Source organism: Tiliqua scincoides, chromosome 4 (assembly GCF_035046505.1).
Source record: "Tiliqua scincoides isolate rTilSci1 chromosome 4, rTilSci1.hap2, whole genome shotgun sequence".
Classification (NCBI taxonomy): Eukaryota; Metazoa; Chordata; class Lepidosauria; order Squamata; family Scincidae; genus Tiliqua; species Tiliqua scincoides.
Window position 1 is genome coordinate 599895 of NC_089824.1, and position 26325 is coordinate 626219.

The window sequence follows — 26325 nt, forward strand, 5'->3', positions numbered from 1 at the left end:
TCCGCTGGAAGGCGCCACCTGCCCGGAGACGCCGCTCTCTGCGACAGGAGGCGGCGGCGGAGCGAGCGGGCGCAGCACGGCCGGTGAGCGCTGCAGGGAGGTCGCGGGCGCCGGAGCCGGACGGGGCTCCCCTCGCTGGGCCGCGGGAATGAGGCGGGCGCTGCATTGCGGAGGGGCTGCGCGGCGAGGCAGGCGGGCCCCGCAGGCTCCGGCCGCTCTGCTGGCCGGGAAGGGTCTGCTGGGCGGCCGGGGGCGCGCGGGGCTTGGCGGGCGACCTGCCTGCGGCGCGGGCGCGGCCCGGCCCGGCCGGAAGGGCGACCCGCAGCCGCCGGTGGGCCTTCTGCAGGCGCGTGACGCAGGAGCGGCGCCGCCGGCAGCCTCGCGGGGGTCGGCCTGCAGCCGCCGCAGCTCCGTGGCCGGCCTCGCGCTCTGCGGTGTCGCTGCGCAGCGCCCCGCCGCCCCCTCCGGTCAGGGCAGGGAGAGCGCGCCAGGCGAGGCGAGGCGAGGCGAGGGTCCGCCGTCCCCGGGAAAGCGGCCGGGCCGGGCCGGGCCGGGCCGGGCCGGGTGCGCAGGTGCGGCGCTGGCGGGGCAGAGGCGGGGCCGCCGGCCGGGTCCTCCCGCAGAGCGGCTGGCCGCGGCGCTCGGGGTCCGGCTGCTGCCCACTGACTGCAGCGGGACTCACTGCTGAGCAGGGCGGAGGAGCGGGGCAGCAGCCGTCCGGGGGCCCTGGCGGCGGGCGGGCGGCCTTGCGAAGCCCCTGCCGGCGAATGAGGAGCTGCCGCGCCGTCTGGCCGCGGCCGGCAACCCCCCGCATGTTCTTCTGGGGCGGCCGGCGCTGCGGGGGTCCCTGCGCCACGGGGCCGCTGCTCCCGGGCTGCGCGGGGGGGAAGGGCCGGGTCTCGCCGCGGCCCCCTTGCCGTCCAGGCACCGGGTGGTCGGCTCCTGCGAGGAGAGCGGCGGGCGGGCGCGCGTGCGGGGCGGGGGCGGATTAGGCAGCCTCGCCTGGCGCCCGAAATAGGTCTGCGGCCGGGAATTAGGCCGCGCGTGCCAAAGCGGCTTAGGCTGCGGGGCGGGGGCGCTCTCCCCACCAGGCCGGCGAACGAGCAGCAGCCGCGGGGAGGCTGTGCGCGGGCCGCGGAGGGGAGCCCACCAAACGCTTCAGGGAGCACACCAGGCAGCAGGCACAACCTGCATCTGGCAATCGGGGGCAGCCTGCCTCCAAAACCAAGCGCTGGCACATACCTGCCGTGGCTTGCACCTGGTGACGGACTTTTCCTCCAGAAATTGTCCAGAAAGGTGCCCTCCCTTGCATCTGACATAGCCCATTTCTCAAATCAGGAGGTTGCACATGCGCATCATGGCTTGTAACCCATAATGGATTTTTTCTCCAGAAACTTGTCCAATCCCCTCTTAAAGGCATCCAGGCAAGATGCCATCACTACATCCTGTGGCAAGGCATTCCACAGACTAATCACATGCTGGGTAAAGAAATATTTTCTTCTGTCCTGACTCTCCCAACACAACTTTCCTGGATATCCCCAGTTCTGGTGTTACATGAGAGGGAAAAGAACGTCCCTTTATCCACTCTGTCCATCCCCTGCATGATTTTGTATGTCTCAACCATGTCCCCCCTCAGGCGCCTCGGCCACGGCTCCCTCCCACCAGCCCCTCTCCTAGTACCTGCCCCGCAGAAGTCTCATGGAACGGAGCGGCCCAGCCCTGGCAGGGGGCTGTAAGGCGGGAGCTGTACAGCCATGAGCGATGCCCCCCACAGCCCACCAGCTCTCTCGTCCAGAAGCAGCAGCGACTTCGGCGGAGTCTGTGGGCTGTGAGCAGTGCTTGTCCCCACACACTGTTTTATTCTGAGATTCTTTGTTTCCTCTGAGGAGGCCTTTGGCTGCCGCCTCTCCTTTTGCCCTCACAACGATCCTGTGAGGTGGGCAAGGCAGAACGGTCAGTGTGATGTCACAGGTGGACCTGGCTGCAAATCCTGGCTCAGCCATGCAGCCCTTCCTGGGGAACCCCAGGCTGTTCCAGTCCACTTTGCCGAGCAATTGCGAAGATAAAAAGGAGGCAGTGAGCCTAGAATGTTTCCCTAAACTCCTTGGGATGGAAGAAGGATAGTGACTGACAGTAGGTATGTTCCTGTACATAGTAGGTATGTGCAAGCTCTTGGCTGCCTCTGATTGCCAGGTGCAGGTTGTGTCTGTTGTCTTGTGTGCTCCCTCAGGCATTTGGTGGGCCACTGTGAGATACAGGAAGCTTGATCCAGCTGGGCTCCTCTTATGTTCTTAGTAGCGGACCCCCCTGCCCCCTCAAGGCAAAGGTCCACAATGGTGCCCCCCAAGCACAAATCTGCCCCCCACTTACCTGCAGGGCAGAGTGCCTCACACAACTCCAGGACTAGTTGGGGAAGCCTCCTGAAAGCTCCCTGATGCTTTAAATTGTGCTTCTGGTTTGCTGGAAGCCCAGTTTCCAGAGCCTCGGAGAGGCTTCAGCAGGGTCCTAAAGGTGCGCGAGGCTCCACGCCTGGGGCATTTGCCCCATCAAGCGAGTGGGAGGTCTGCCACTGGTGACTGATCAGAGACCAGCCAGCACATTGGAAGGCTGAGCAGGGACTTGAACCCTGGTCCGACACTAAGCACTGTGCTACGCTGGCTCCTTCCCATGTCTCTTCACCAAGCCACCTTTCCTCTAAGCCAAAAATCATGTGCTCCAACCCTTTCTTTGTTCACTTTGACTGCCCTCCTTTGCTGCTTTTCCAGCTCCCTGGTGTTCTTCCTGAGCTGTGGCTGCCCCATAGATGATGATAGTTTTATTTTCGGGTCTGCTGCTAACCCTGGGATGGAATGTGTCTCTTTCCAGCTATTGCATGCTGAACCAGTGTCTTCACTGAGCTCTCAGTCTTCAGGAGCTCAGACTCCGCCAGAGTATATGGAAAGATAAGCTGTAGCCCTAGACCTGTATTGCGCGGAGGGACTCGCTTCTTTCTGTTTGGTGATGGCACCTGGCCTGGATGCCTTTAAAAGGGGATTGGACAAGTTTCTGGAGGAAAAATCCATTACGAGGTACAAGCCATGATGTGTATGCGCAACCTCCTGATTTTAGAAATGGGTTATGTCAGAATGCCAGATGCAAGGGAGGGCACCAGGATGAGGTCTCTTGTTATCTGGTGTGCTCTCTGGGGCATTTGGTGAGATACAGGAAGCTGGACTAGATGGGCCTATGGCCTGATCCAGCGGGGCCGTTCTTATGTTAGAAATGCCCACGTATTCCTGCTCTCTGCTTCCTGTCCGCCAACCCATTACCAGCCCATAATAAGGCATGTGCTCCTGTTTATTCCATGACTGCTTAATTTCTTAAAAGCTTTTTGGAAAGCCAAGTGTGTCAGAGCAGCCAGACCACCTCTGTCCACAGGCACGTCGATACTCTGGGAGAACTCTAGAAGGCAGTGAGGCAGGACTTACCTTGGGAGAAGCTATGCTGGTTCTCCTTCAGCAAGGCTTGGCCTTCCAGATGCTTCATCGTACAGCCTTCAGCTGTGGTTTCCTACCAGTTTACCAAGAAAGACACTAACTGACCTGTAATTCCCTGGGTGCTTCGGAAACCCCTTCTTTGAATTTCACTGACAGTGTTCACTCTTTGAGTCCTCAGATAGAAAGGCTCATTTCAGGGACAAGTTTTGTTTGTTTTTTGTTAGACTATCAACCGTGTGAGGTTTGAATTATTTAACAACTCAGTTGGATGCCACATGAACCCTGGCTCTGTGAGTTGGCCATGCTGGCATCCTCCTGGACTCAGTGGTGCCTTTTTTCCTTGGTGGTCTACATTCTAGCTGAGCTGCAGTATTGCGTGGAGGTTGTTAAATGCCATGATCTGGAGAGATCTGGCCCTCTTGACTTTCCCTGTCAGCTCCCTTTTCACTGGTCCCCTCAGTTCTGAGCAGTTGGGTCTTTTGGAGTTGAATGCGTGAAATCTGTTGGGTTTCCTTGGCAGCATTCTGCTTGTGTGTTGGTTGAATTTGTGCGAGGTTCCTGACCAGAAAGGTGGCAGCAGGGCTGAGGCAGCTGGGCCAGCCGGTGGGATGAGGGCCTGGCGTGCCTGACTGCAGAGGTGTAGCGCCCTGTGGGGGGGGGGAGTATTTCCGATGGAGCCCCTCCCTGTTCCTGTTCACCCAAGTGAAGAGCAGCCAACATTTGCATCCTCCTGAGGGTGACCAAAGGAGGGGGGAGGGGCAGCCCCGGAAAGGCTGCCAGTGGCTTTGAGGGGCTTTCTTGCAAGCGTGGATTGGCTCCAGGAAAAGGTGGGCAGTTTCCTCACAGCACTCAGAACAGCTTGGATGAGGACGCAAAAGTGAAAGTGGCCGCCTCTGTTCCCTCCCCCCCACCCCATTTGGCTTCCAAACTTGATGGTTCCGCAATCTGGAGACAGGGCGGCCAAGCTTTGCTTCCCATAAGACTCAGAAGTTTCCTGCTTGGCTTTCTGTGACCTTTGGGTAGAGCCATTGTGCATGTAATTTGTTGGCACAGCCTCTGAGTGTGCCCCCCCCAGAGGGAGTGGCTTGGCCATCCCCTGGGGGGTCTGCCTAACAGAAGAGGTCTAGGTCTGGAGGGCTCCTGGTCTGGAGAGCTTCCTGGTCTGGAGCAAGAGTGGGGAGAAGGCTCTGTGGCCTCACCCACTGGAAAGGCCCATGTGGAAGCTGGGGCAGCCTATAGGAACTCTTCCCCTGAGAAGACCTGCCTGGCCTCTGCTGCCTCATGGGGCACTCTGCCAGGGCAAGGATCCCTTGCCTCCCTCAGAGGAGGGGCTGTCTGGCGTGTCCTCTGCCCTCAGACCCATCTTGGATGGTGGACAGGACTCCTTCAGCGTGAGGAGTTGGGGAAGCTCTCGGAAGAGGTGCCATGAAGTGTAATCGTGAAGTGTCTGAGACGGGACATGATTGAGACATACAAAATTATGCACAGGAAGTATAGAGTGGATAAAGAGATTATCTTTTCCCTCTCACACAACACCAGAACTAGAGATGTAAAATTTCCGGAAATTTTGAAGCTTGGGGAAAAAACGGAAATTTTTGGAAAAATTAAAAAAAATGCTACATTAGCACTTTTTTTTCCCTTTTCCAGATTGAAAGTCATTGTGTTACTTTAGGAACATAAAATAGGACTATGGACAATTTGACCTGGCATAAAATTATCACAACTAGCATATTAAAAATATAGTGCATCCAAACAATTATTACAAACAGAATTTCCTTTATAATTATATTTATTTGTAATTGTAACAAATGGAGCAACAATCTCCTGAACTGTTTACTAGTTTATGTTGAACAGACAAGAAAACCTCCACAAAATAATTTTTAAAAATCCAGAAGTAACAATTATTCATATTTCCTCTCCACAGTATTAAATTTAAAAAAAAAAACCCCATTCTCATAAAAAGAATTGAAGGGGGGAAGTGTATAGAAGGGAATGGGGCTAAGTTTCAATGAATGGGCATGAAATTTAATCAGAATCATTTTCTGAGCTGTAATTATCAGTTTCAGTCTCTGCTTCTGCAGCTCCTCTGTTGTGTCTGTCATTATCACAGTTATGGATTTCTAAATACTGAAGGTTTGCCCGGATTGAAACAAGCTTCTCTACCCTTTCGCATGTCAGTTTACTTCTTGATTTAGTGTGAGTGTTTCCAAACATAGACCAGATTCTCTCACATGCTGCAGAAGATGGAGGAATCTGAAGAAGGCGAGAAGCAGGAGGAGTCAGAGGCTGTGTTGGGCAAAGGCCCTGCCACCATGTTGCAGGTGGAATATTTTGGCAGAATCCCAGACTGCATTCCTGGACCAAATCCCCGAGGATGTTCTATATTCTGCAACATTTGGAAGTACCTTCCCAACATCAAGTCCTAAACGTGATGCTTGTTTTATAATCCAGTCAAATGCAGTCACAGTGCTGTCATCACTTATATTTCCACCTTTGAATCTTGGATCCAGATTTGCAGCAGCATGAATTGGATGGCAACAACATTCTTCCCTTTTTTAAATAAAATCTTTCACTTTACTTTCTTCTGTAGTTGTAGGTGGAGACATACTGAGATTTTCAAAAACAGTTGTTTTTATATTGGTCATTAGATAACGAATTTCTGACAAAAGTGCACTATCTGATTCAGATGCAGTGATTGCTGCAGCAGTTGACTTTAGAATCTTCAGGGAACTTTGCAGCTGAACCCAGAAGACCTCCTGATCAAGAACAGTGTTTCTTACACTCCTGGATACTTTAAGATCTTCAACTATTACTATTTCTGGAAGAGCTTCTTTGTTTTTTAGTCAACTTTCAAAGGAGATCACCACTCCAGCCCACTGAGTTTTACTACAGAGCTTCAGTGTCACTATTTTATTCTTTGCATTTTTTCTACTTGCTGCTTCTTGAAAACTGCAGCTACAATAGGAGTACCTTTTACATGTTTTATAACTGTCTTTTGCTCATCTAGAGATCCTTTGAAGGGTGTCCAGTTTCATAATATCATTAACAAGCAAGTTGAGCCCATGAGATGCACATCCTATTGCAGTAATATGTGGCACTTCTCCATTACGATCTCCCATGCTGTTTTCATATTGCTGGCATTGTCAGTCAGCAAAGCAAATACTTTACCACTCCCAATTTTCTGTAGGACTTACAGCTGATATACTCTGCAGTATGTCTGTTCTCTCCTGTTTCAATGCTTTTGTAAAAAACTCGTTGAGGTGTTGTTATAGCAAAATTTATAATTCCTTCTCCACTCACATTTGTCCATCCATCTGTAAGTAGTGCAAGACACAGTGCTTCATTAATTTTTCCTTGCACAGATTCCATTACACGTTCATATTCTGACTCCAAAAGAGGCTTGCTCAAAGAATGTCTGCTGGGCAAATGGTATGATGGTCTTAGTAATTTCAAAGCTTCCTGCCAATATGTATTTTCAGTTATTGAAAATGGTGTTCCAGAAGAATATACTGTTCTTGCAAAAGCTTGATCAATTTTTTCCTCATCTTCAGGTGTCATCTTGTCTACAAATGAAGTTATTGAATAATTTTTGGATACAGCTGTCTTCAGCATCTGTTTACTTGAAGATGCTGCTGATGTTACAGATGGAGTAGAAAGAGGATATTTGAACACCTTGTCTTAAAATATTTTATTCATCATGTTAAAATAAAACATTCCATGATTATTTTTTTTTCTTTTTTCAATTTTTCCAATTTTTTGGAAAGAAACAAAAAAGGCTTCAGGAAAAAAACGGAAAAAAGCCTTTTTTTCCAGAATTTTTCCGGGCCTTCACATCTCTAACCAGAACACCAGGGGACATCCACAGAAATTGAGTGCTGGGAGAGTTAGGATAGACAAAACATTTCTTTATCAGCTTATAATTAGTCTGCTGGACTCCTTGCCGCAGGATGTGGTGATGGATTCTGTCCTGGATACCTTTAAAAGACGATTGGACAGATTTATGGTGGAAGAGTCAGTCACGGGCTACGAGCTGTGATGAGTACATGCAACCCCCTGGTTTGAGAAATTGGCTACCTCAGAAGACCAGATGCAAAGCACTGGCACCAGGATGCAGGTCTCTTCCTGTCTTGTGTGCTCCCTGAGGCCTCTGGTGGGCCACTGTGAGATGCAGGAAGCCGGACTAGATGGGCCGTTGGCCTGATCCAGCAGGGCTGTTCTTATGTTCTTAGCAGCCGGTGGGCAAATCTGCAGAGTGGCACTGGGCACCTGCTTGGGGAAAACAGCCAACAGAGAGACCCTGGCAGGTGGCCGTCATAGCAGCAGGCGGTGGGCTTGGAACAGATGCAGTGAATGCCTGGCGCAGAGGGTGCAGCTGCTGTGCCTGCTGGGGAATCTTGAGGAATTCCAGAGGAAATGTACCGTGCCCGGGGAGCACTTTCAGAACTGCTGCTGGCCAGTGGGGTGAAGGGCCAGATGTTTGGGGGCCAGCTGAGCCTGGGCAAGAGCGGTGAGCTGCCCGTGAACCGTGCTGGACCCAGGGGCTGGGACTTCAGGGTGACACCTCATCCCTGGATGAGGCTGGGAAGGGCATAAGAACATAAGAACAGCCCCACTGGATCAGGCCATAGGCCATCTAGTCCTGGATCTCACAGTGGCCCACCAAATGCCCCAGGGAGCACACAAGACAGCAAGAGACCTGCAAGGCCTCCTGGGAATTGTAGTTAAGAACATAAGAACAGCCCCGCTGGATCAGGCCATAGGCCATCTAGTCCAGCTTCCTGTATCTCACAGCGGCCCACCAAATGCCCCAGGGAGCACACCAGATAACAAGAGACCTGCAAGGCCTCCTGGGAATTGTAGTTAAGAACATAAGAACAGCCCCGCTGGATCAGGCCATAGGCCATCTAGTCCAGCTTCCTGTATCTCACAGCGGCCCACCAAATGCCCCAGGGAGCACACCAGATAACAAGAGACCTGCAAGGCTTCCTGGGAATTGTAGTTAAGAACATAAGAACAGCCCCACTGGATCAGGCCATAGGCCCATCTAGTCCAGCTTCCTGTATCTCACAGCGGCCCACCAAATGCCCAGGGAGCACACCAGATAACAAGAGACCTGCAAGGCCTCCTGGGAATTGTAGTTAAGAACATAAGAACAGCCCTGCTGGATCAGGCCATAGGCCATCTAGTCCAGCTTCCTGTATCTCACAGCGGCCCACCAAATGCCCCAGGGAGCACACCAGATAACAAGAGACCTGCAAGGCTTCCTGGGAATTGTAGTTAAGAACATAAGAACAGCCCCACTGGATCAGGCCATAGGCCCATCTAGTCCAGCTTCCTGTATCTTACAGCGGCCCACCAAATGCCCCAGGGAGCACACCAGATAACAGACACAACCTGCATCCTGGTGCCCTCCCCTGCATCTGGCAATCTGAGGCAGCTTACCTCTACCATGGCTTGCAACCCGTGATGAACTTTTCCTCTAGAAATTTCTCCAATCCCCTCTTAAAGGCATCTAGGCATGATGCCGTCGCTACTTCCTTTGGCAAGGAGTTCCACAGACTAATTGCATGCTGAGTAAAGAAATATTTGCTTTTGTCCTAATTCTCCCAACACCTAACTTTCGCGGATGTCCCTTAGTTCTGGTGTTTTGTGAAAGGGAAGAAAGCGTCTCTATCCATCCCCTGCATAATTTTGTATGTCTCGGTCATGACCCCCCTCAGTCACCTCTTTTCTAGGCTGAAGAGGCCCAAAAGTCGTAGCCTGTCCTCATAAGGAAAGTGCCCCAGCCCAGTAATCATTTTGGTTGCTCTCTTTTGCACCTTTTCCATCTCCACTATGTCCTTTTTGAGATGTGGTGACCAGAACTGGACGCAAAACTCCAGGTGTGGCCTTACCATCGATTTGTACAACGGCATTACAATATTAGCTGTCTTATTCTCAATTATCCCAAGCATGGAATTAGTCCTCTTCACTGCCGCCGCACACTGGGTCGACACTTTCATCAAGCTGTCCTCCAGCACCCCAAGATCTCTCTCCTGATCTGTCACAGACAGCTCAGAACCCATCAGCCTATATGTGAAGTTTTGATTCTTTGCCCCAATGTGCCTGACTTTACACTTACTTACACTGAAGGGCAGGAGAGATCCGGGAGCCAGACACCTGCCAGGGAGAAGGCCAGGGCTGACAGTGTGTGCAAGAGGGTGTGGTGGTGCCTTGGAGTGCGAGTGCAGTTGCCAGAGGCTTCTGAGCCGAGGTCAGGGGGCAGGAGAGCCGACTTGATGGAGGGGCATGGATACAGTGGATTTAATGGGGGGAACAAGTGGGGTGGGGCTCTTCCTGGTTAAAGACTGTGGAGAGGAGGAGGGGAACGTGTTGGGGGTGGCCCAGCTCTGCACGTTGGAGAATGTAGGCTTGTCTCATTGGAACATTTTCTTGAAGTCTGCATGGCATTATTTACCGGATATAAACTGAGAGTCCAAAGGGTTAAAACAAACATTTAATGTTCACAATGAGTAAATGTATTTAAGAATTTAAATGCATCTTAAATATTGCGGATCTCAAGCACCTGAAGTTGATTGTTTGTGGCTCTTAAGTGAAGCAAGTTTGGCTACTCCTTAACTATATAGGAAGAGATAATTCAGCTCACCTCCCAGAGACCTCCCAGATTCATGTTCAGGCCTTGATGGAGCATTGCCAGTTAGTTCCCTCTGCCTGGAACCATCAGTCATGGAAACGAGAGAAGAGGAGGCCACCCTGGACATGATCCTGAGTGGTGCCCTGGACCTGATGTGAGTTGCCACTGAGAGTACATCTGATTAAATTCAGTGTCCATGTCAGTGGGCTCATTCCTAACCCATTTTCCCACACTGACATAAGGGCGATGCTACGTCGAGGTAAGGGAACAACCATTGCCATACCTTGAGGAGGCCTCCGTAATTGCCCCCCAACTGCAGATGCAGCACATGCCCCACTGGTGCAGCTATGCCAGTGCTGGAAAGTGGGTTCGGATTGCACCCAATGAGAACTTGCCCTGCAAGTGCTGCAAAGTTGCAGTTAAGTCCAAAAGAGGAGTTACTAGAAAGTGTCAGGATCCTCCAAAATATTTGGCAGTTGTGTGCAACCCTGGAGATGGAGGCCTAGCTGGAACACCTGCTGCCGCCATATCCAAGGGGGTGACAACTATCAAAGGCAAGAAGCTTCCTTGGGCAAAAGCAGGTGTGGTGCTCCAAGGGGTGGGATTCCAACAAGAAGACATAAACCGGCCCTGAGAGATGTGAGAGGACTGCCCCTCTGCAGCAGATCCCCTGCTGTGTGCACAGAGGGGCCCTGCTGCAGGCCCTTCCGAACCCCTGATTTGCTGCTGTTGTCAGTGCTGACAAGACAGAGCTGGTTGTCACTTGGAGCACAGGCAGCTTCTTAGAGACCGCAAAGGGACTGAGCTTGAGAGCCATGGAATCCTTACAGAGACTCACTGCCCCATACAGGGTATAGGATTATAGCCCTAATGGGGAGATGTGGCCAATGGCCAAGGAGGTCAAGGGAGCCACCAGTCCAAAAGATTTTGGAACCGCTGGACTAGTCCCTGGAAGGGTGCTTTTCACCCATTCCATGTAGTTCTAAGGTGACTTTTAGAAAGCCATGTTGTTCTATGGAAATGAGCATGAGCTCCGGTGTGCCCACCCCTGGCCAAGGCAGCAGGAGGCTCAGCAAGTTCACAGAGAAGATGGGCCCCCTCGTGGCTGTGGAGGAAGCCTATGGAGGGGACTCGAGTGTTGGCGCTTTTGAGGACCTGTTGCACAGCCTGACTGCACTCAGTGCACCGGCTTAATGGGAAAGGCTACCTATTTGCTCCCTTCACTTTCTGAGTTTTGTGAGTTCTTCCTTTGTTCCCAGTGAGCAGCAGTCAAGTGGCACGGCAGCCAAGCTGCAGCCCCTCTCTGCTGGTCATTTAAGTGGAACACAGGACACCAGCAGGGCCTCCAAAACGGCGTACAAAACTGAGCACATCACAAAACATGAAGCATGTTGAAAACACTTTGCAGCCAACAACGTTGGCAAGAACAGCAGCATAAACAGGGAGGGAGGGAGGGAGGAAGAAGGTCTGGGGCTCTTTCAGCCTCTGCAAGGATCCGGCCAGTGTGTCGTGGTGGGCGGTGCACGTGCTCTCCCCCCCCCCCCCCGCAGTCTTCCATTTGAAATGATTTTGCTCAATGGCGGGTGGCAGTTCTCAAGGAGGGGAGTGCCAAGGCCCCTGTCCATCTTAGCCACTTTCCTCCCGGGAAGAGTCCCAGGCCCTCCCTGCCCTGTGCGGGTGGCACTCCAGCCCTCCTTAGCCCCTACTTGCGGTTGGGGGCACTGGACAGTTCCTTTCTTGTCGACCCCAGCCTGGAGCCGCTGCCCTCACCACTGTTGCGCGCTGGGTTGGCGGTTCCGTTGAGTGCTTTGCCGTGGCCCTGTGCGCTCCTGCTTGGCCGTCTGCTGCTCAGACCCCATCCGTGTGTGCTTAAAGGGGATTTTTGCCCCAGCGTGCACCCCTCTCTGCTCCTTTGTTTTGGTGCCCTCTGCAGAGCGGCTCCTTTGCGGCTGCACAGCCCTCTTCCTCCCCCCTCCATCTCCTGTTCTTGACCAAGTTATCAGTCTGCGGAAAGGACTTGTCTTCCTATTGCTGCTTCTCCTTCAGTGAGTCTTTGGTTCTGCCCAGGAGGGCTCCCTGCAGCTTCTTTGGAGGAGCAAAGTACTCCTGGCTGGGCCTTCCCACCAACGCCTGGCTTGGCTTAGTTAACAGTCAGCCCATTGGGGTCGTGCACAGCCGTTGGGGCTCAGAATGTGAGCGTTGTTGCTTTCCAGCCCCACTGCCTGCCGTCTCCCCCTCTGGAACAGGGAGTGTGCTCTGCCCGCCTAGCCGGAGAACGGAGTTCCTGGAGCTTCCTACCCTGGAGTCAGACTGTGGCTTCTGCCAGCTCCTTACCTGCTGGCAGCCAGGGCTGTCCCAGGCTTCAGACAGCCCTGCCAGGAGCTTCCCCCAGTGAACGAGCCCAGAGCCGTCTGCGTGGAAGCAGATGCTCTGCCCGGAGCCACCACCCGCTCCTGGTGCTACTCCCACGTTGCAGTGCTGGTGCTGAGCAGGACTGCAGTGTTGGGACTCGGTCTTCCAGGTCACGTGTGTTGCTAAGCTCCTTGCTGCTCAGGCACCACTCAGGTTTCCAGCCCACTGGCTCTTCTTCCTTCCTTCTTCTTTTGCAGCCCGGTCCTGGCAACGAACCCCCCGCCATCTTTGAACCCTGCAGGCTTTCCACCCATGTGGATTATGAGCGCAAATTGACATATCACTAATGTAGAGTTTGGTTTGCAAGATGTGGGACCTGAGTGCAGAGCTCGAATTGGTGGGGCGGGGCAGAGGGAGGAGGCCGAACTCCATGCAGGCTGGCAGGGTGGCAGGTCCTGCTCTCTTTCTTTGCCACTCTGGCCCATCACTCTGTTTCTTGCAGCCTCACCCTTCCTGTTGCTCCCCCCTCCTTCCTTTTCAAAAGCCAGTAATCGCAGGTTAAAAAGAGGCTGCAAGCAGTCACCTTCTCTGCCTCCGAAGAAGGTGCCCCCCCACTAAGAAGCGTGACTGCCTGGCTAGCCACAAATACTTACTGCTGCCCGATCCTAAATAAGCTCCATCACAAAGGCACATGGGGGGAGCTGCTCCTGCTGCTGGGGGGTCCTTTTCTGGGGCACACAGGGGCAGCTGCTGTGTCATGGTCTCTCTCTCTCTCTCTCTCCCCACAGCTCTGAGGCAGTGGCAGCGGTGTGAACACCACAGCAGCCATGTCGCACGAGAAGAGCTTCCTGGTGGCAGGCGATCCTTTCCCGGGCCAGCAGCCTCCTGCCCCACCCGGCTATGCCCAGCCTCCCTATCCAGTGGCCCCCTACCCTCCGCCACAGTTCCCGCCTGTGGCCTATGGCCAGCCTGGTTTCCCTCAGGGGCCCTATCTGCAGGACCCATACGTTGCTTCAGCACCCTATGCCCAGGGCCCCTATCCACAGGGACCCTACCCTCCTGCACCGTACCCGCAAGGGCCCTACCCGCAGGGCCCCTACGGCCAGCCGCACCCTGCAGGTCCTGTGGACCAAGACTGTGAGTAGGCAGCCCACGGTAGGGAGGGCTCTGGAGTGAGCTGGGCTGGGCTGATCTCCTTTGCTCCGCAACCCCAGGAGTGGCTGGTGTCTTCCCTAATGGCTGAAGCAGGAGAGCCACACTGTTCCTTGGGGAGTTCACAGGGACAGCCTGGGGGGCTCACCTAAACTCACCTACGCTCTCGCTGCTTGTCCCCAGCACCACTGCATAGCAACTACCATGAGGACGGGCCCCCCTCCTACTACGACAACCAGGATTTCCCCACCACCACTTGGGATGACAAGAACGTGCGCCAGGCCTTCATTCGCAAGGTGAGGGGGCCGGTGGAGGGAAGCAGCTGGGTCTGTGGAGACGCGTGGGGGGAGGGTTGGGGGTGGTCCTGGCGTGTTGCAGTGATTGAGTGGCGCTGGCTGTGACTGGGGAGGTGATGAGCTCAGCTTCCAGCTTCCCCTGCTGAGACCACAGCCTCTACCCAACGGCAGAGCCCTCCTCTGCTTGCTCTAACAGCCCCTGCAGGCTCCCGTGGCTCAGGGAGAGGGTGCCGGGAGCGGGAGTGGGAGGGAGCTGGCACAAGGCCTCAGCAGAATGGCCTCACTGCTGCCATTCTTGGGGGCTGAAGAAGGAGGTCAAGAGGGGCTGGTGCAGGCGCAGGTGCTCTTCTGCTGCTGGGCACTGCTTCCAAGGAGAAAGCCGCCGGGCCTGTGAGTCCTGCCGCCTGAATGAGCCATCATCCCTGCTTTGCTGCCACCAAGTGCAGCAGAGCACTTATGGGTCGCTCTACATGCCTCACGACACTGCATGTGGCCAGTTAGCTGCCGGCTTGCGGCTGGTCTGTGGCAGGGCCGTTGGTGGAGAACCCAGCAGGCTGGCAACGTGGAACAGGATCAGCCTGCAGTTAGCTTCTGGTCCAGGTTGACCCACTGCAGCACCTTCCTCCCAAGGGTCTGGCTGCTGAGTCAGGCCCAAGGAGACCCACCTGGCCTCGCAGCTGCTGCTGCTCCCCACCCCAGCAGCGGCCTCAGAAGCTCCCAGGCAGAAGGCAAAGGCATTCCCCTCCCCCCTCAGGGTTGCTTTCCTGCAGGTGGAATTGCAGGGGCTGAGCAGAGGGGAGTCAAGCCTCTTCCGAGGGGTCTGGGCAGATGGATGGAGGAAAGGTCCAGCACAGCTTCGGAGTTACGACGACTGGGAAACTGCTGTTCTTCGGTGATAGCCTGTCTCTGACTGCCAGGTGCCAGGGTATCTTGTTGTCTTAAGTGCACCCTGAGGCATCTGCTGGGTCACTGTGAGATACAGGAAGCTGGGCCAAATGGGCACCCTTTGGCCTGGTCCGGCAGGGCTCTTCCTACACATATGCTGGGGGCACACAAGATTCTTACCAGGGTCCTCCTGACAGGCCCCTTCCTGGACTGCCTCGGTGCCTTGTCCTGGGTCACCCAGGTTGTACTGCTGCCTTTGTGCCCACAGGTGTTCCTGGTGCTGACCCTCCAGCTGTCTGTGACGCTCGCCTTTGTGGCCGTCTTCACCTTTGTGAAGGACGTGAAGGACTTTGTTCAGAGCAACGTCTGGATGTACTACGTCTCGTATGCCGTCTTCTTCGTCTCGCTTATCGTTCTCAGCTGCTGTGGGGAGTTCCGGCGCAAGCATCCCTGGAACCTCATTGCCCTGGTAGGGGCCAGGTCCTGCCGTGGGGAAGGGGGGTCAGGTCGGACCATGGCTGCCTGGTGGCGTTGAGTTGAGAAGTGACAGTGGGGCAGATAAGGGGGGAGGGGGTCCTATTCCAGACCTGGGAGGTGGATATACAGACATAGAAGAGTCGGCCCTTGGACGTAGATTTTGCGGTGCTCACGGCGGCTCTTCTGCTCCGCAGTCCATCCTGACGCTGAGCCTTTCCTACATGGTGGGGATGATCGCTGGCTATTACAGGACGGAAGCCGTCATCATGGCCGTGGGGATCACTGCTGCCGTCTGCTTCACGGTCGTGCTGTTCTCCTTGCAGGTCAGTCTGTGCTTTGCCCGCTCCTCCCCCTGGAGCTCATTCACTTCCTGGCATGGAAAGGGGGTCTCTTGCGTGTCGCTTTGTCCTGTTATATGTTTACCCCACCACTGAGGACAAAAGTGGGAATCCTCTTGGATCTGTTGCTGAGCTGCGAGGGGGGGAGGCTCTGCTTTTGGAATTCCCTGGTAGATGGTGTGCCAGGGAGAGAGAGGTGATGGTGGGCCAGGCGACCAGCTTCCCCATCAATACAGGAGCTGCAGGGAACGAGCACTCACGTTCAACAGGAAGTGAGGTCTTGGCGGGGTGATCTGCTAGGACCCCCTTTGAAAGGAGCCTCCTGGCAGTCCTCAGCCTTTGTGTGTGTAGACCTGGTGGCAGGAGGCTCTCGGAGCTGGGATTCTGCTCATGCTGCTGCCGCTTGGCTGAAGTTGCTCTCGAGCATTGCTTACCCCCCCCATTTGCCTGGGGCATTTCGTTATCCACGCCAAGGCCTCTCTCGCCAGCTGTGTGATCACCGTAGCTCTGCTTGGCTGATATCTAAACCCTCTTGCACAGCAGAGCGTTGGGTGTTTGCTATGGGGCAGGATAGGCTGACCCGAGGATGGGTGGGGGAGTGTAACGCTTTGCTAGTCGTGATCAGGGCACTCCCTGAGAGGGCTTAGGGTTGCCATGACCCCAAACTTCGGCAGGGGTTGGGGAACCTGTTGGTGGGGCAGGCGGTGGGAGGAATGGGGAAGTGTCTGGGGGGAAGGGGGGAGGTGAAATTGGGGAGGGATATGTGCTGCATCTAGCTTGCTTTCTGGGATTCCAGGGCCTCTCTTGATGCCACCCACCCCATATTTGGTGCTCAGGCTTTGGCATGTTGGCTGGAAACTGTACTGTTCAGTTCCTTGGGAGGGAGTGGGGTTGCCTGCTTCAGTGACTATAATAATAATAATAACAACAACAACAACAACAACAACAACAGGTATTTATATACCGCCTTTCTTGGTCTTTATTCAAGACTTTATTCAAGGCAGTTTACATAGGCAGGCTTTATTTAAATCCCTTATTAAATAGGGATTTTTACAATTGAAAGAAGGTTCTTTCTTTCAAGAACCACTACATTCAGGTGTTTCGTTCCGATCTGGCTTCACATTCTGGACTCGTTTGTGGAGTGCTTGGCTGATCACTTGGCTGCACCTGCACCAAGATGGTCTACACTTGGGCTCAAGGTATTCCACTGGTACCTGCTGCCCAAATGTGACAGAGGCATTTCAGAGTATTCTGTCCGAGGATGTGGGTGGGGGCCAGGAGAGTGGATAAAGGCCGTCTGCTTGCGCAGCCTTTGCCTGTCCTGGATGTCCAAGGCAGCAAGATGCTGGCCTGCTGGCCGGCAGAAACGCCTCTGAGTGAGGACAGATGAGGTGCAGATTTGAAGAAGACCTCCTCGGGACCCCACCACCCCAGGTAGTTTCCAGTCCATCCACTTAGCCGGAGGAGACAGCTGAGTGGGGGGGGGCTGACCTTGCTCCAGGTTGTGCTGGGTGATACTGATGACCTTGGTGCTTTTCAGTCTGGGCTGAGGCCTTGTTGAGGGACTCAAGCAGCTTGGTTGTCCTGGTTGCTGACCTAGAGTGGGAGCTGGCTGAGGGGAATGTGTCCTGGTTGGTTCCACTGGACATCTCAGCACCTTTCAGTGGCCTTGGCAAGGTATCTTTCTGGGCCACCTAGCACAGATGGGCTTGGGGGTCACTGTGTTGCAGCAATTCTTCTCTTGCCTGCTGGGCAGCTGCCGGAAAGAGCCCTGGCCTGTTGGCTGATGGGGTGCTGCATGAGTCCAGCATGTCCCAGCTGCCATGCTGGCAGAGCTGTCTGTTGACGTGGGACCTGGTGTCATCAACACTGTTGCCTTGAGGCAACACTCGAGGCAACACACTACCCACAAAGGCAGCGTGAGGTTCGTTACCTGGAGTGCTAGATCTCAGTTTAACACTCTGAGCAGTACCTCTGAGTATACCACTCTGAGGTATAGCAGAAAATAGCTTGTTTATTGCTGGTACCAAAGCAAGGCAGCAAGGAGGCCAGTGGCCTCAGATCATGTGCAAGTGTAGCTAGACACAGCCAGACTTTTATACTCAGTTCAAACATAGACAAGCATAGACAAAGGGTCCTGTAAAATGCCATCCCTGCTGCACTCAAACACCCCCTTTAGCCCTCCTATTAGTTGTTGCTTTGGCCAGATAACGCAGACCAGCTCTGCCTGGTCTTCAAGGACTAGAGCACTAGAGAGCCAAGCACTGGGTCAGGGGTGGCTTACAGCTTCTTGCTAACAAGCATTTTAGGACCAGAGTCAGAACTGATGATAAAATGGCGTTACTTTGCTTAGAGTTTAGTGAGAGCTCTTGGCTCACGGCATCAACACTGAGTCCTCTTTCCTTTCCATCTGGTACTAAGGAGGCTGCAGGTGTTCTGAAACAGAGAAGGAATAGAGGAGAACTAACAAAGTGACACATAAGATGAAGTGACACAGACAAGATGGAGGAGTGGACTTATTGATCAGAGGGAGCGGACTGTGCTGGATGTCGCCAAGCCCCCTCAAGTTGCTGCTTTGTGTTGACTTGACTGAGGAGGGTCACAACTATGCATTGGCTACAGCCTTTCCTGAAGACAGATCTGGCCACAGAATCATTGTCGTTGCGACTGGACTGGCACTATGGATGTGAGTCTGTCCTTGAAGACAGACTGGAAGCTTCAGCTGGTACAGAATGCGGCAGCCGAAGTCCTCCTGGGGCCTGTGTCTGACCACTAGGCACCACTGCTTATCACACTCGTTTCCCTTCCAGAATGTTTGCAGACCCAATTCACAGTGCTGCTCACAACTTCTAAAGCCCTGTGTGACTCTGGGCCAGGATAGGAGGGAGAGATTTGGCTTCTGGGACCATGGACTGAACTTCCTGATGAGGGGCTACTGGCTCGAGGCGGACTGCATCTCATGAGGAGGGGGAAGCTTGTTTTCAGTCGAAGCATGGCGAACCTGATCAGGAGGCCTTTAAACTGAATGAAGAGGGGTTGGAGAGTCAGCCAGAAGCTTACTACACAATTAAGTGCTCCAGATGGGAACCCTCAGGGCAGCTCTGTAACTAGGGAATATTTGGAGAGGCCCAGCCTAACTAAAGAAGGGAAGGGACATTTGGGTCGCAACCTGCAGGGTTTACGTTGCATATATACAAATGCACGGAGCATGGGAAATCAACAAGATGAGCTCGAACTTCCAGCAAGTGAAGGGAAACCGAAACCTGGTGGGATGACTAAATGACTGGAGTGCAGAAATGGAAGGCTGTCAGTTGTTCAGGAAGAACAGGTGTGGTAAAAGGGGAGGTGGAGTGGCATTATACGTCAAAAATGTCTACACCTGCTCGGAAGTCCAACAAAACGGTCCAGGTACCCCTGTGGAGAGCACCTGGGTGAACGTTAGGGGAGAAAGCAGCAAGCACAACATTGTGATGGGTGTCTATTGTAAACCACCAGGCCAAGGGGAGGAAGTGGACAATGTTTTCTTGAAACAACTGCCAGACGCACAAGGAAACATGAGGTAGTTGTAATGGGGGACTTTAACTATCCAGACATCTGTTGGGAGACTAATTCAGCCAAGCCTGTCAGCTCCATTAAATTCCTGTTGTGCCTGGAGGATAACTTCATCTTGCAGAAAGTGGAGGAAGGAACGAGGGGAGGGGCCATCCTCCACCTGATCTTAACCTGTAAGGAGGAATTGGTTGAAGAGGTCAGAGTAGTAGGAACCCAAGGAGAAAGTGATCGTGAACTGCTGGCATTCTCAATCTTATGGGGAACAAAAGGAACATGCAGTGAAACCCGTGCGCTGGATTTCAGGAAGGCTGATTTTAACAATCAATCAATCAATCAACAGTATTTATATACCGCTTTTCAACTAAAAGTTCACAAAGCGGTTTACAGAGAAAAATCAAATAACTAAATGGCTCCCTGTCCCAAAAGGGCTCACAATCTAAAAAGATGCAAATGAATACCAGCAGACAGCCACTAGAACAGACAGTGCTGGGGTGAGGTGGGCCAGTTACTCTCCCCCTGCTAAAAAGAGGAGCACCCACTTGAAAAAGTGCCTCTTACCCAATTAGCAGGGGTTAATTAGCAGGGGTTAACAAGCTCAGAGAGTCGACAGGTGGAATCCCGTGGGCTGATGAACTCATGGGAAAGGGGCTCAAGATGGGTGGGAGCTCTTTAGGAAGCAGCTTCTGCAGGCTCCGGCAGAAGCAAGACCTATGACAAAGAAAAGGGGAAGACGCCTCCAAAAACCAGGGCGGCTCCACAGGCAGCTCAGCGGTGAGTTGAAGATGAAAAAAGACATGTATAGGAAACGGAACGGGACTGATCACCCGGTCAGACACCCCGGTCTTGCAGGGCGAGGGTCAGGAATGCTGGAGCTCCGGGCGAGCTCAGGCTGGCCAGGGATGTCAAGAGCAACAAGAAGGGTTTTTAGGTATACCCAAAGAAAGGGAAGCGAGGGGGGGGATTGCTCCTGGACAAGGATGGTCCATCAGTGTCTGGAAACCAAGAGAAGGCGGAGCTGCTCAACTCCTGCTTTGCGTCCGCCCTCTCAGAAGGAGGGCTGTGCAGATGTGGGTGCTGGGTCCTCGGGGAAACGCTTTCATCCCCGAAGAGGTAATGAAAACCTGGACGGCACAGGACTGCAGCTTAGGATTGGCAGGGAACTAGTTAAAAACCACTTGCTTGGCCTAAATGTATTCCAGTCGTTTGAACCAGAAGACCTGCATCCTAGAGTACTAAAGGAACTCATGGAGGTCCTTCCAGAGCCTCTGTCAATTATCCGTGAAAAATCCTGGAGGTGCCACTAGGCTGGAAGCCGGCTAATGTGGTCCCAATCTTTAAAAGGGGGGAAAAAGAAGACCCGGCAAATTACAGACCTTCAGTCTGACTTCAGTATCAGGGAAGATATTAGAACTGATCATAAAACACGCAGTTTGCACACAACTCCGTGATCAACAACTCCGTGATCAAAAGAACCCAACATGGATTTGACAAACATAAATCTTGCGAAGCAAATCTCATCTCCTTCTTTGATTGGGTTACTAGCTTACTGGACTGTGGGAATGCGGCAGATGTAATACATCTTGACTTCAGTAAAGCCTTTGCCAAGGTCCCACATACAGTCTCATCAGCAAGTTGGTAAAATACGGGTCTGATGATACAATCGTCAGATGGATTTGCAACTGGTTGGATGGCCGTACACAGAGGGTGTTTGCCATGGCTTCGCATCAACCCAGAGGGTAGTTTCGAGTGGGGTACCGCAGGGCTCTGTCTTGGGCCTGGTTCTCTTTAATATCTTCATCAATGACTTGGATGAGGGGATACAAGGGAAGCTCATCAAATTTGCAGATGACATCAAACTGGGAGGTGCAGCAAACGCAATAGAAGACAGTAGAAGCCAGGAAGACCTGGACAAAATGAAATACTGGGCTGGAGGACGATCGGGGCTGGAGGACAAGCCCTACGAGGAAGGTTGAGGGAACTGGGCATGCTCAGCCTGGAGAAGAGAAGGGATACGAGAGCTCTCTTCAAATACCTCAAGGGCTGTCACGTGGAGGAAGGGAACCATCTGTGGTCAGCTGCCTCTGAAAGCAGAACTAGACCCGAGGGGTACAAACTGCAGGAGGGGAGATTTCGACTAGGCAGCAGGAAAAATCCCTGACGCTGGGGGCGGTTCGGCAGAGGAACAGACTGCCGAGAGGTGGTGGACTCTCCCTCAGGGGGGATATTCAGGCAGAGGCTGGACAAGCACCTGCTGGAGATGCTCTGAGAGGATTTCCTGCCTAAGGCAGGGGGTTGGACCAGATGACCTATGAGGCCCCTTCCAACTCTATGATTCTATAGCTGAAGCTGTTGCCCACGGGCTGCACTTCTCATTGAGGTCTTGGCTCAGTAGCCCGTTGCTTCCTGACGCCTGCTTGGCAGGACGTGAAGCAGGGCCTTCTCGGTAGCAGCATCCGGGCAATGGAATTTCGATGCTCAGGGAGCATTTTGCAGATTCCCGTCCAAGCTTCACCTGGAGAACCTCTACCCACTTTCAGCTGATTAGCTCCCCTTTGTTCCCCAACAGTGGCCCTAGTTTTGCACTGCAGGACCCACCACCAGGGCAGCTGGCCTGTTCTACCCTCAGAGGTCCTCCCCTCCTGTCAGCAGCTTCTCCAGCCACTGCAGGAACACCCTGGTCCTCAGCAAGTCTTGGGCATGGCAGCCACACACCACTCTTCAGTCCTTTGCTTATGTTCTTTGCTCTGACTTTTAATTCTTAAACTTGTCATTGTGCTTGTTGCTTCTGAGTAACTTTTAGTTGTGTGGGTTTAATATTTTTGGGAGATTTTAAATGTATTCCTTGTGAGTTTCCCAGATGGGAGTCTCACAAGCACAAAGCGTCTCACCCTTTAAATAGGAAGGAAGGTTTGCAAGATGTGTTTAAATGCATTTTATCCCACAGTGGATACACTGCTGCCCTTGAGCTGACCAGAGGATGTGGGCTGGCTGTGTATGTCAAGTGCCCACCAGGGTGTGGAGGAGGGCTCCCGTAGCCCTCCTGGATTCTGGATTGGCAGGCGCAGACTCGGGCTTCTCTGAGCAGAAATGGGTGAGAGCCTGCTGCAGGGGTCTCCTTTCCTAGACAGGCATGTGTGTTTCTGGATCCCTTTCAGTCTGGCTTCAGGCCAGGCTTTGGGACGGAGACAGCCTCGGTTGCCTTGTTGGATGACCTACGCTGAGGGCTGGATGGTGGGAGTGCATCCATGCTGGTTCTTCTCGACCTTTCAGTGGCTTTTGACACCATCAACATGGTGTCCTTCTGGGACGGTTGGCTGAGTGGGATTGGAGGCACCGTTTTGCTGGGGTTTCGTTCCTTCTTGGTCGACAGGTCCCAGGTGGTGGTCCCGGGGGACTCCTGTTCGGCACCTTGACCTTTAGAGCGTGGGGTGCCGCAGGGTTCTATACTGTCCCCCATGTTATTTAACATCTATATGAAACCGCTGGAGAGGTCATCCGGGGATTTGGAGTTGGGTGCCATCAATATGCTGATGACACCCAGCTCTAGCTCTCCTTTCCACCGGACTCCAGGGTGGCTGTCTCTGTCCTGGAGCGCTGCCTGGAGGCGGTTGGGGCCAGGATGAGGGTGAACAAGCTGAAATTAAATCCGAACCAGACGGAGGTCCTCCTGGTGCAGAAAACCACGATGCAGGTGCTGGACGATCACCCTGTTCTGAATGGGGTGGCACTCCCCCTGAAAGAGCAGGCTCGCAGCTTGGGGGTTATCCTGGACTCACAGCTGCTCCTGGATGCCCACGTGTCGGCTGTGGTCAGGAGCGCCTTTGCCCAGCTTCGGCTGGGGCGCCAGCTGCAGCCGTATCTGCCTCAGTCGGAGCTGGCCATGGTGGCTCATGCCACGGTAACATCAAGATTAGTCTATTGCAACGCGCTCTACATGGGGCTGCCCTTGAAGACGGTTCGGAGGTTGCAGCTAGCACAGAATGCAGTGGCTTGTGTAGTCACTGGAAGTTGGCGTTGGACTCTGCTGCACTGGCTGCTGGTTCGTTTCCGAGCCCAATTCAAGGTGCTGGTTTTGACCTTTAAAGCCCTGAACGGCTTGGGACCAGTGCATTTGAGAGACCGCCTTCTTCCGTATAGTCGGCCTGACCTCTTCGGTCATCAGAGGGGGCCTGTTGGTTGTGCCATCATCAAGAGAGGTTAGGGGGTGGTGGCCAGAGATAGGGCCTTCTCGGTGGTGGCACCTGTATTGTGGAATTCCCTCCCCTTTGAGTTGCAAACAGCTCCCTCTTTATTAGCCTTCCGGCAAGGCCTCAAGACCTTTTCATTTCAGAAGGCCTTTGCCTGATGGAGGGCGTGATGGCTGCTTTTTAACAATTTTACTGCTATTCTTATTGCTACTGTTTGTTTTATTATCTATCTTATCGTTTTATTTTATATCTTTTATGACTTTTAACTGTTGTTAGTCGCCTTGGGTTCCCTTTGGGGAGAAAGGCAGATTACAAATCCAATCAACCAATCAGCCAGTGTGTTCTGATGTGTGCGCTGCTGCTCCTCTCCTGCAGACCAAGTACGACTTCACCTCGTGCCGGGGGGTGCTGCTCGTCTGCCTGATGGTCCTGCTTATCTTCTCCATCCTGTGCATCTTCATCCGGAATCGCATCTTGGAGATTGTCTATGCCTCCCTCGGAGCCCTCCTCTTCACCTGTGTGAGTGTCCCATGGCCATGGAAGGCTGTTGCTCTGCTCTGTCCAAGGGAGGCTTGGGGGTGGGCAGAGACATGGGAGTGGCTCCAGGCCAGCCCCTCAAGCTCCTCCCCCGTCCACGTAAGGAGGGCGATGGATGTGGTGGGCGGACTGACCTCTTCCCTTGAGCCAGAAGGGGCTGGCTCTGTGAGTCAAATGGTGCTCCTTCTGCTCTGCAGTTCTTGGCCGTGGACACCCAGATGATCCTGGGGAACAAGCAGCTGGCCCTCAGCCCGGAGGAGTACGTCTTTGCCGCACTCAACCTGTACACAGACATTATCAACATCTTCCTCTACATCCTGGCCATCATTGGGCGTGCCAAGGAGTAGGAAGCCCCACCCCGCCGCCGCTGCTCCACTCCCCTCGGGCAGAGTGTCTTCCTCGTTGGCCTCCTTGTTTGTTGTGGTTCTCCTGCTCCAGTTCCTGCTCCCGGCACATGCCGGCCTTGTTCATTCTTCCTTCTGTTTGCATTTCTGAGACTCTGGTGCTCCTCCCACCTGTCTTGTGCTCTGCTGGGGAGGGCAGTCTCACGAAGCCAGGGGAGAGCATAAGAACAGCCCCGCTGGATCAGGCCGTAGGCCCATCTACTCGTAGTCCAGCTCGTCCACAGTGGCCCACCAAACACCCCAGGGAGCACACCAGATAACAAGAGACCTGCATCCTGATGCCCTCCCTTGCATCTGACGTAGCCCATTTCTAAAATCAGGAGGCTGCACGTAATCATCACTGCTTGTAACCCATAATGGATTTTTCCTCCAGAAATTTGGAGCTGAGCTGAGGCTGATTGCTCAGGGAGGCTGGGAGGGGGCAAGAGATATTTCCCCCATGACAGGAAAAAGTTGAAGCCAGCTCCCAAAAGATGACCCTGGTGACCGTCTCTCTCCAGGCACCGCTCCATTCAGCCGCGCACCCGCCTCGGAGGCACCGCAGTAGGAAGCCCACTCTTCAGCGAGACTCACCCATCATGCCATCTTGCTGAGCTGCAAGATGCTGAATAGTTTGAGCAAAATCAGTGTAGACTGAAGAAGCCAGGAAAACAAAAAGCAGCACCAGAGTTGCACCCGATGCAGTGCACTTGCTTGGAGGAACTGCCACCCTGTCTGCGTCCCTAAAGAGTGGGGGGGGGGAGCTCAGACTGCAGGTCTGCTGAACAAGCCTTGCAAATCAGGGGGCACGTGCAGGAAATGGCGCTGCATGTTGCCAGCAGAGGACAGGCAGAAGTAGGCACCTGGTGCAGAGGAAGCCTAGGTCGAGCTGCCAGTCCAAGGCTGGATGCAGAAGGGGGGCAGGCAGGCAGATCCCTTGGAGATCTGCTGCTCTGGAAAGCTTTCCACTTTTCCGGGGAATGTGTCCCCTGACGAAGTGCTACACACGGGCATATGCGCCAGACCCTGCCGTCCGTCCCCACACACGCTTTCCGACCTGTCAGAAGAAGGCAGGCAGGTGGAGACACAAGAAGGCAACCACCTAGTTCGGAAAGATGTTGCCAGGCAGACTCCGGCTGCAGGGGAAGGACTGCGGGGCCGTCGAGCATCTGGACTGACTTTCCCAGTCACGTGTCTGTTCCGTCGCAATTGTGGTCCTCTGTTGTGATTTTGGAGGGATTGTATGATGGCTGTACCTGTTTGGTAGCTGCTTGTTCACTGCAGTGCCCCAGAAGCGGGTGCCTTTCCAAAACTCATGGGGCTGCAGGAGGTGCCATCACCTGCCCCTTCTTGGAGTTGGCAGCCTCTTCCCGTTTTGCTGTTCGCCTGGGGGCAGCCCCGACTCTCCCTTTGCTACTTTCCGGCCTGCCACCAGCATGTGGGAGACTAAACCCCTTGAACACGAAAGGTTTCTCTGTCCTGCAGCTGTGGGGCAGGGGTCTGCCTGGACGGGGGGGTGTAAACAGGCCGATCTTCTCTCCCCTGTATTTTGGTCTGGAAATGGAAATGCCCATTTCACTGTGCCCTGGTCATGCCATCAGGCTGCTTCCCCCCTCCCCCACTTCACCTGGGCTGGGAGTCAGCCCTGCCTCTCTCCCACGCCTCCAGGCACCACATTCCATGTTCTTGGGCTGTGCATACCAGCCCTTTTGAGGGCTTAATGTGTGGGCACCCCTCCTCTGTTGGACCAACACTGTCCAGAATGCTGGGGGAGGCTCCTCTGGCTCTGGGATCAAGGCTGGTCAACCTCCAGTGGTAGGTCGGGATGGGAGGGACGTAGCGCGAGTCTTCCTTGTAGTGGGCCTTCCGCCCATTGCCCAGACGAGTCCTTCCGCCCAGCGACGTGGCGCTGCTGCCTGACCCCTGATGTCAACCAGACACTCTGTGCCTCCTGCAGCATTCCCCTCCTCTCCTCCTCCCCCCCACACCTGGCTGGCTTTTGGGGGGACCTGCACCTCTGCATGCTGAGCAGCCGTCTCTGCGCCCAACCCCCTGG

General features: G+C 54.0%; 1 protein-coding gene across 1 annotated transcript; it reads left to right on the plus strand.

Annotated features, from left to right (window-relative positions):
* Positions 1 to 24761, plus strand: GRINA (glutamate ionotropic receptor NMDA type subunit associated protein 1). Its single transcript, XM_066625837.1, has 7 exons — positions 1 to 83; positions 13251 to 13599; positions 13798 to 13910; positions 15064 to 15264; positions 15467 to 15595; positions 23725 to 23868; positions 24084 to 24761. Exons 2-7 carry the CDS (start codon positions 13290 to 13292, stop codon positions 24231 to 24233), a joined length of 1047 nt encoding a protein of 348 aa, XP_066481934.1. The 5' UTR covers positions 1 to 83; positions 13251 to 13289; the 3' UTR covers positions 24234 to 24761.
* The last annotated feature ends 1564 nt before the right edge of the window (positions 24762 to 26325 follow it).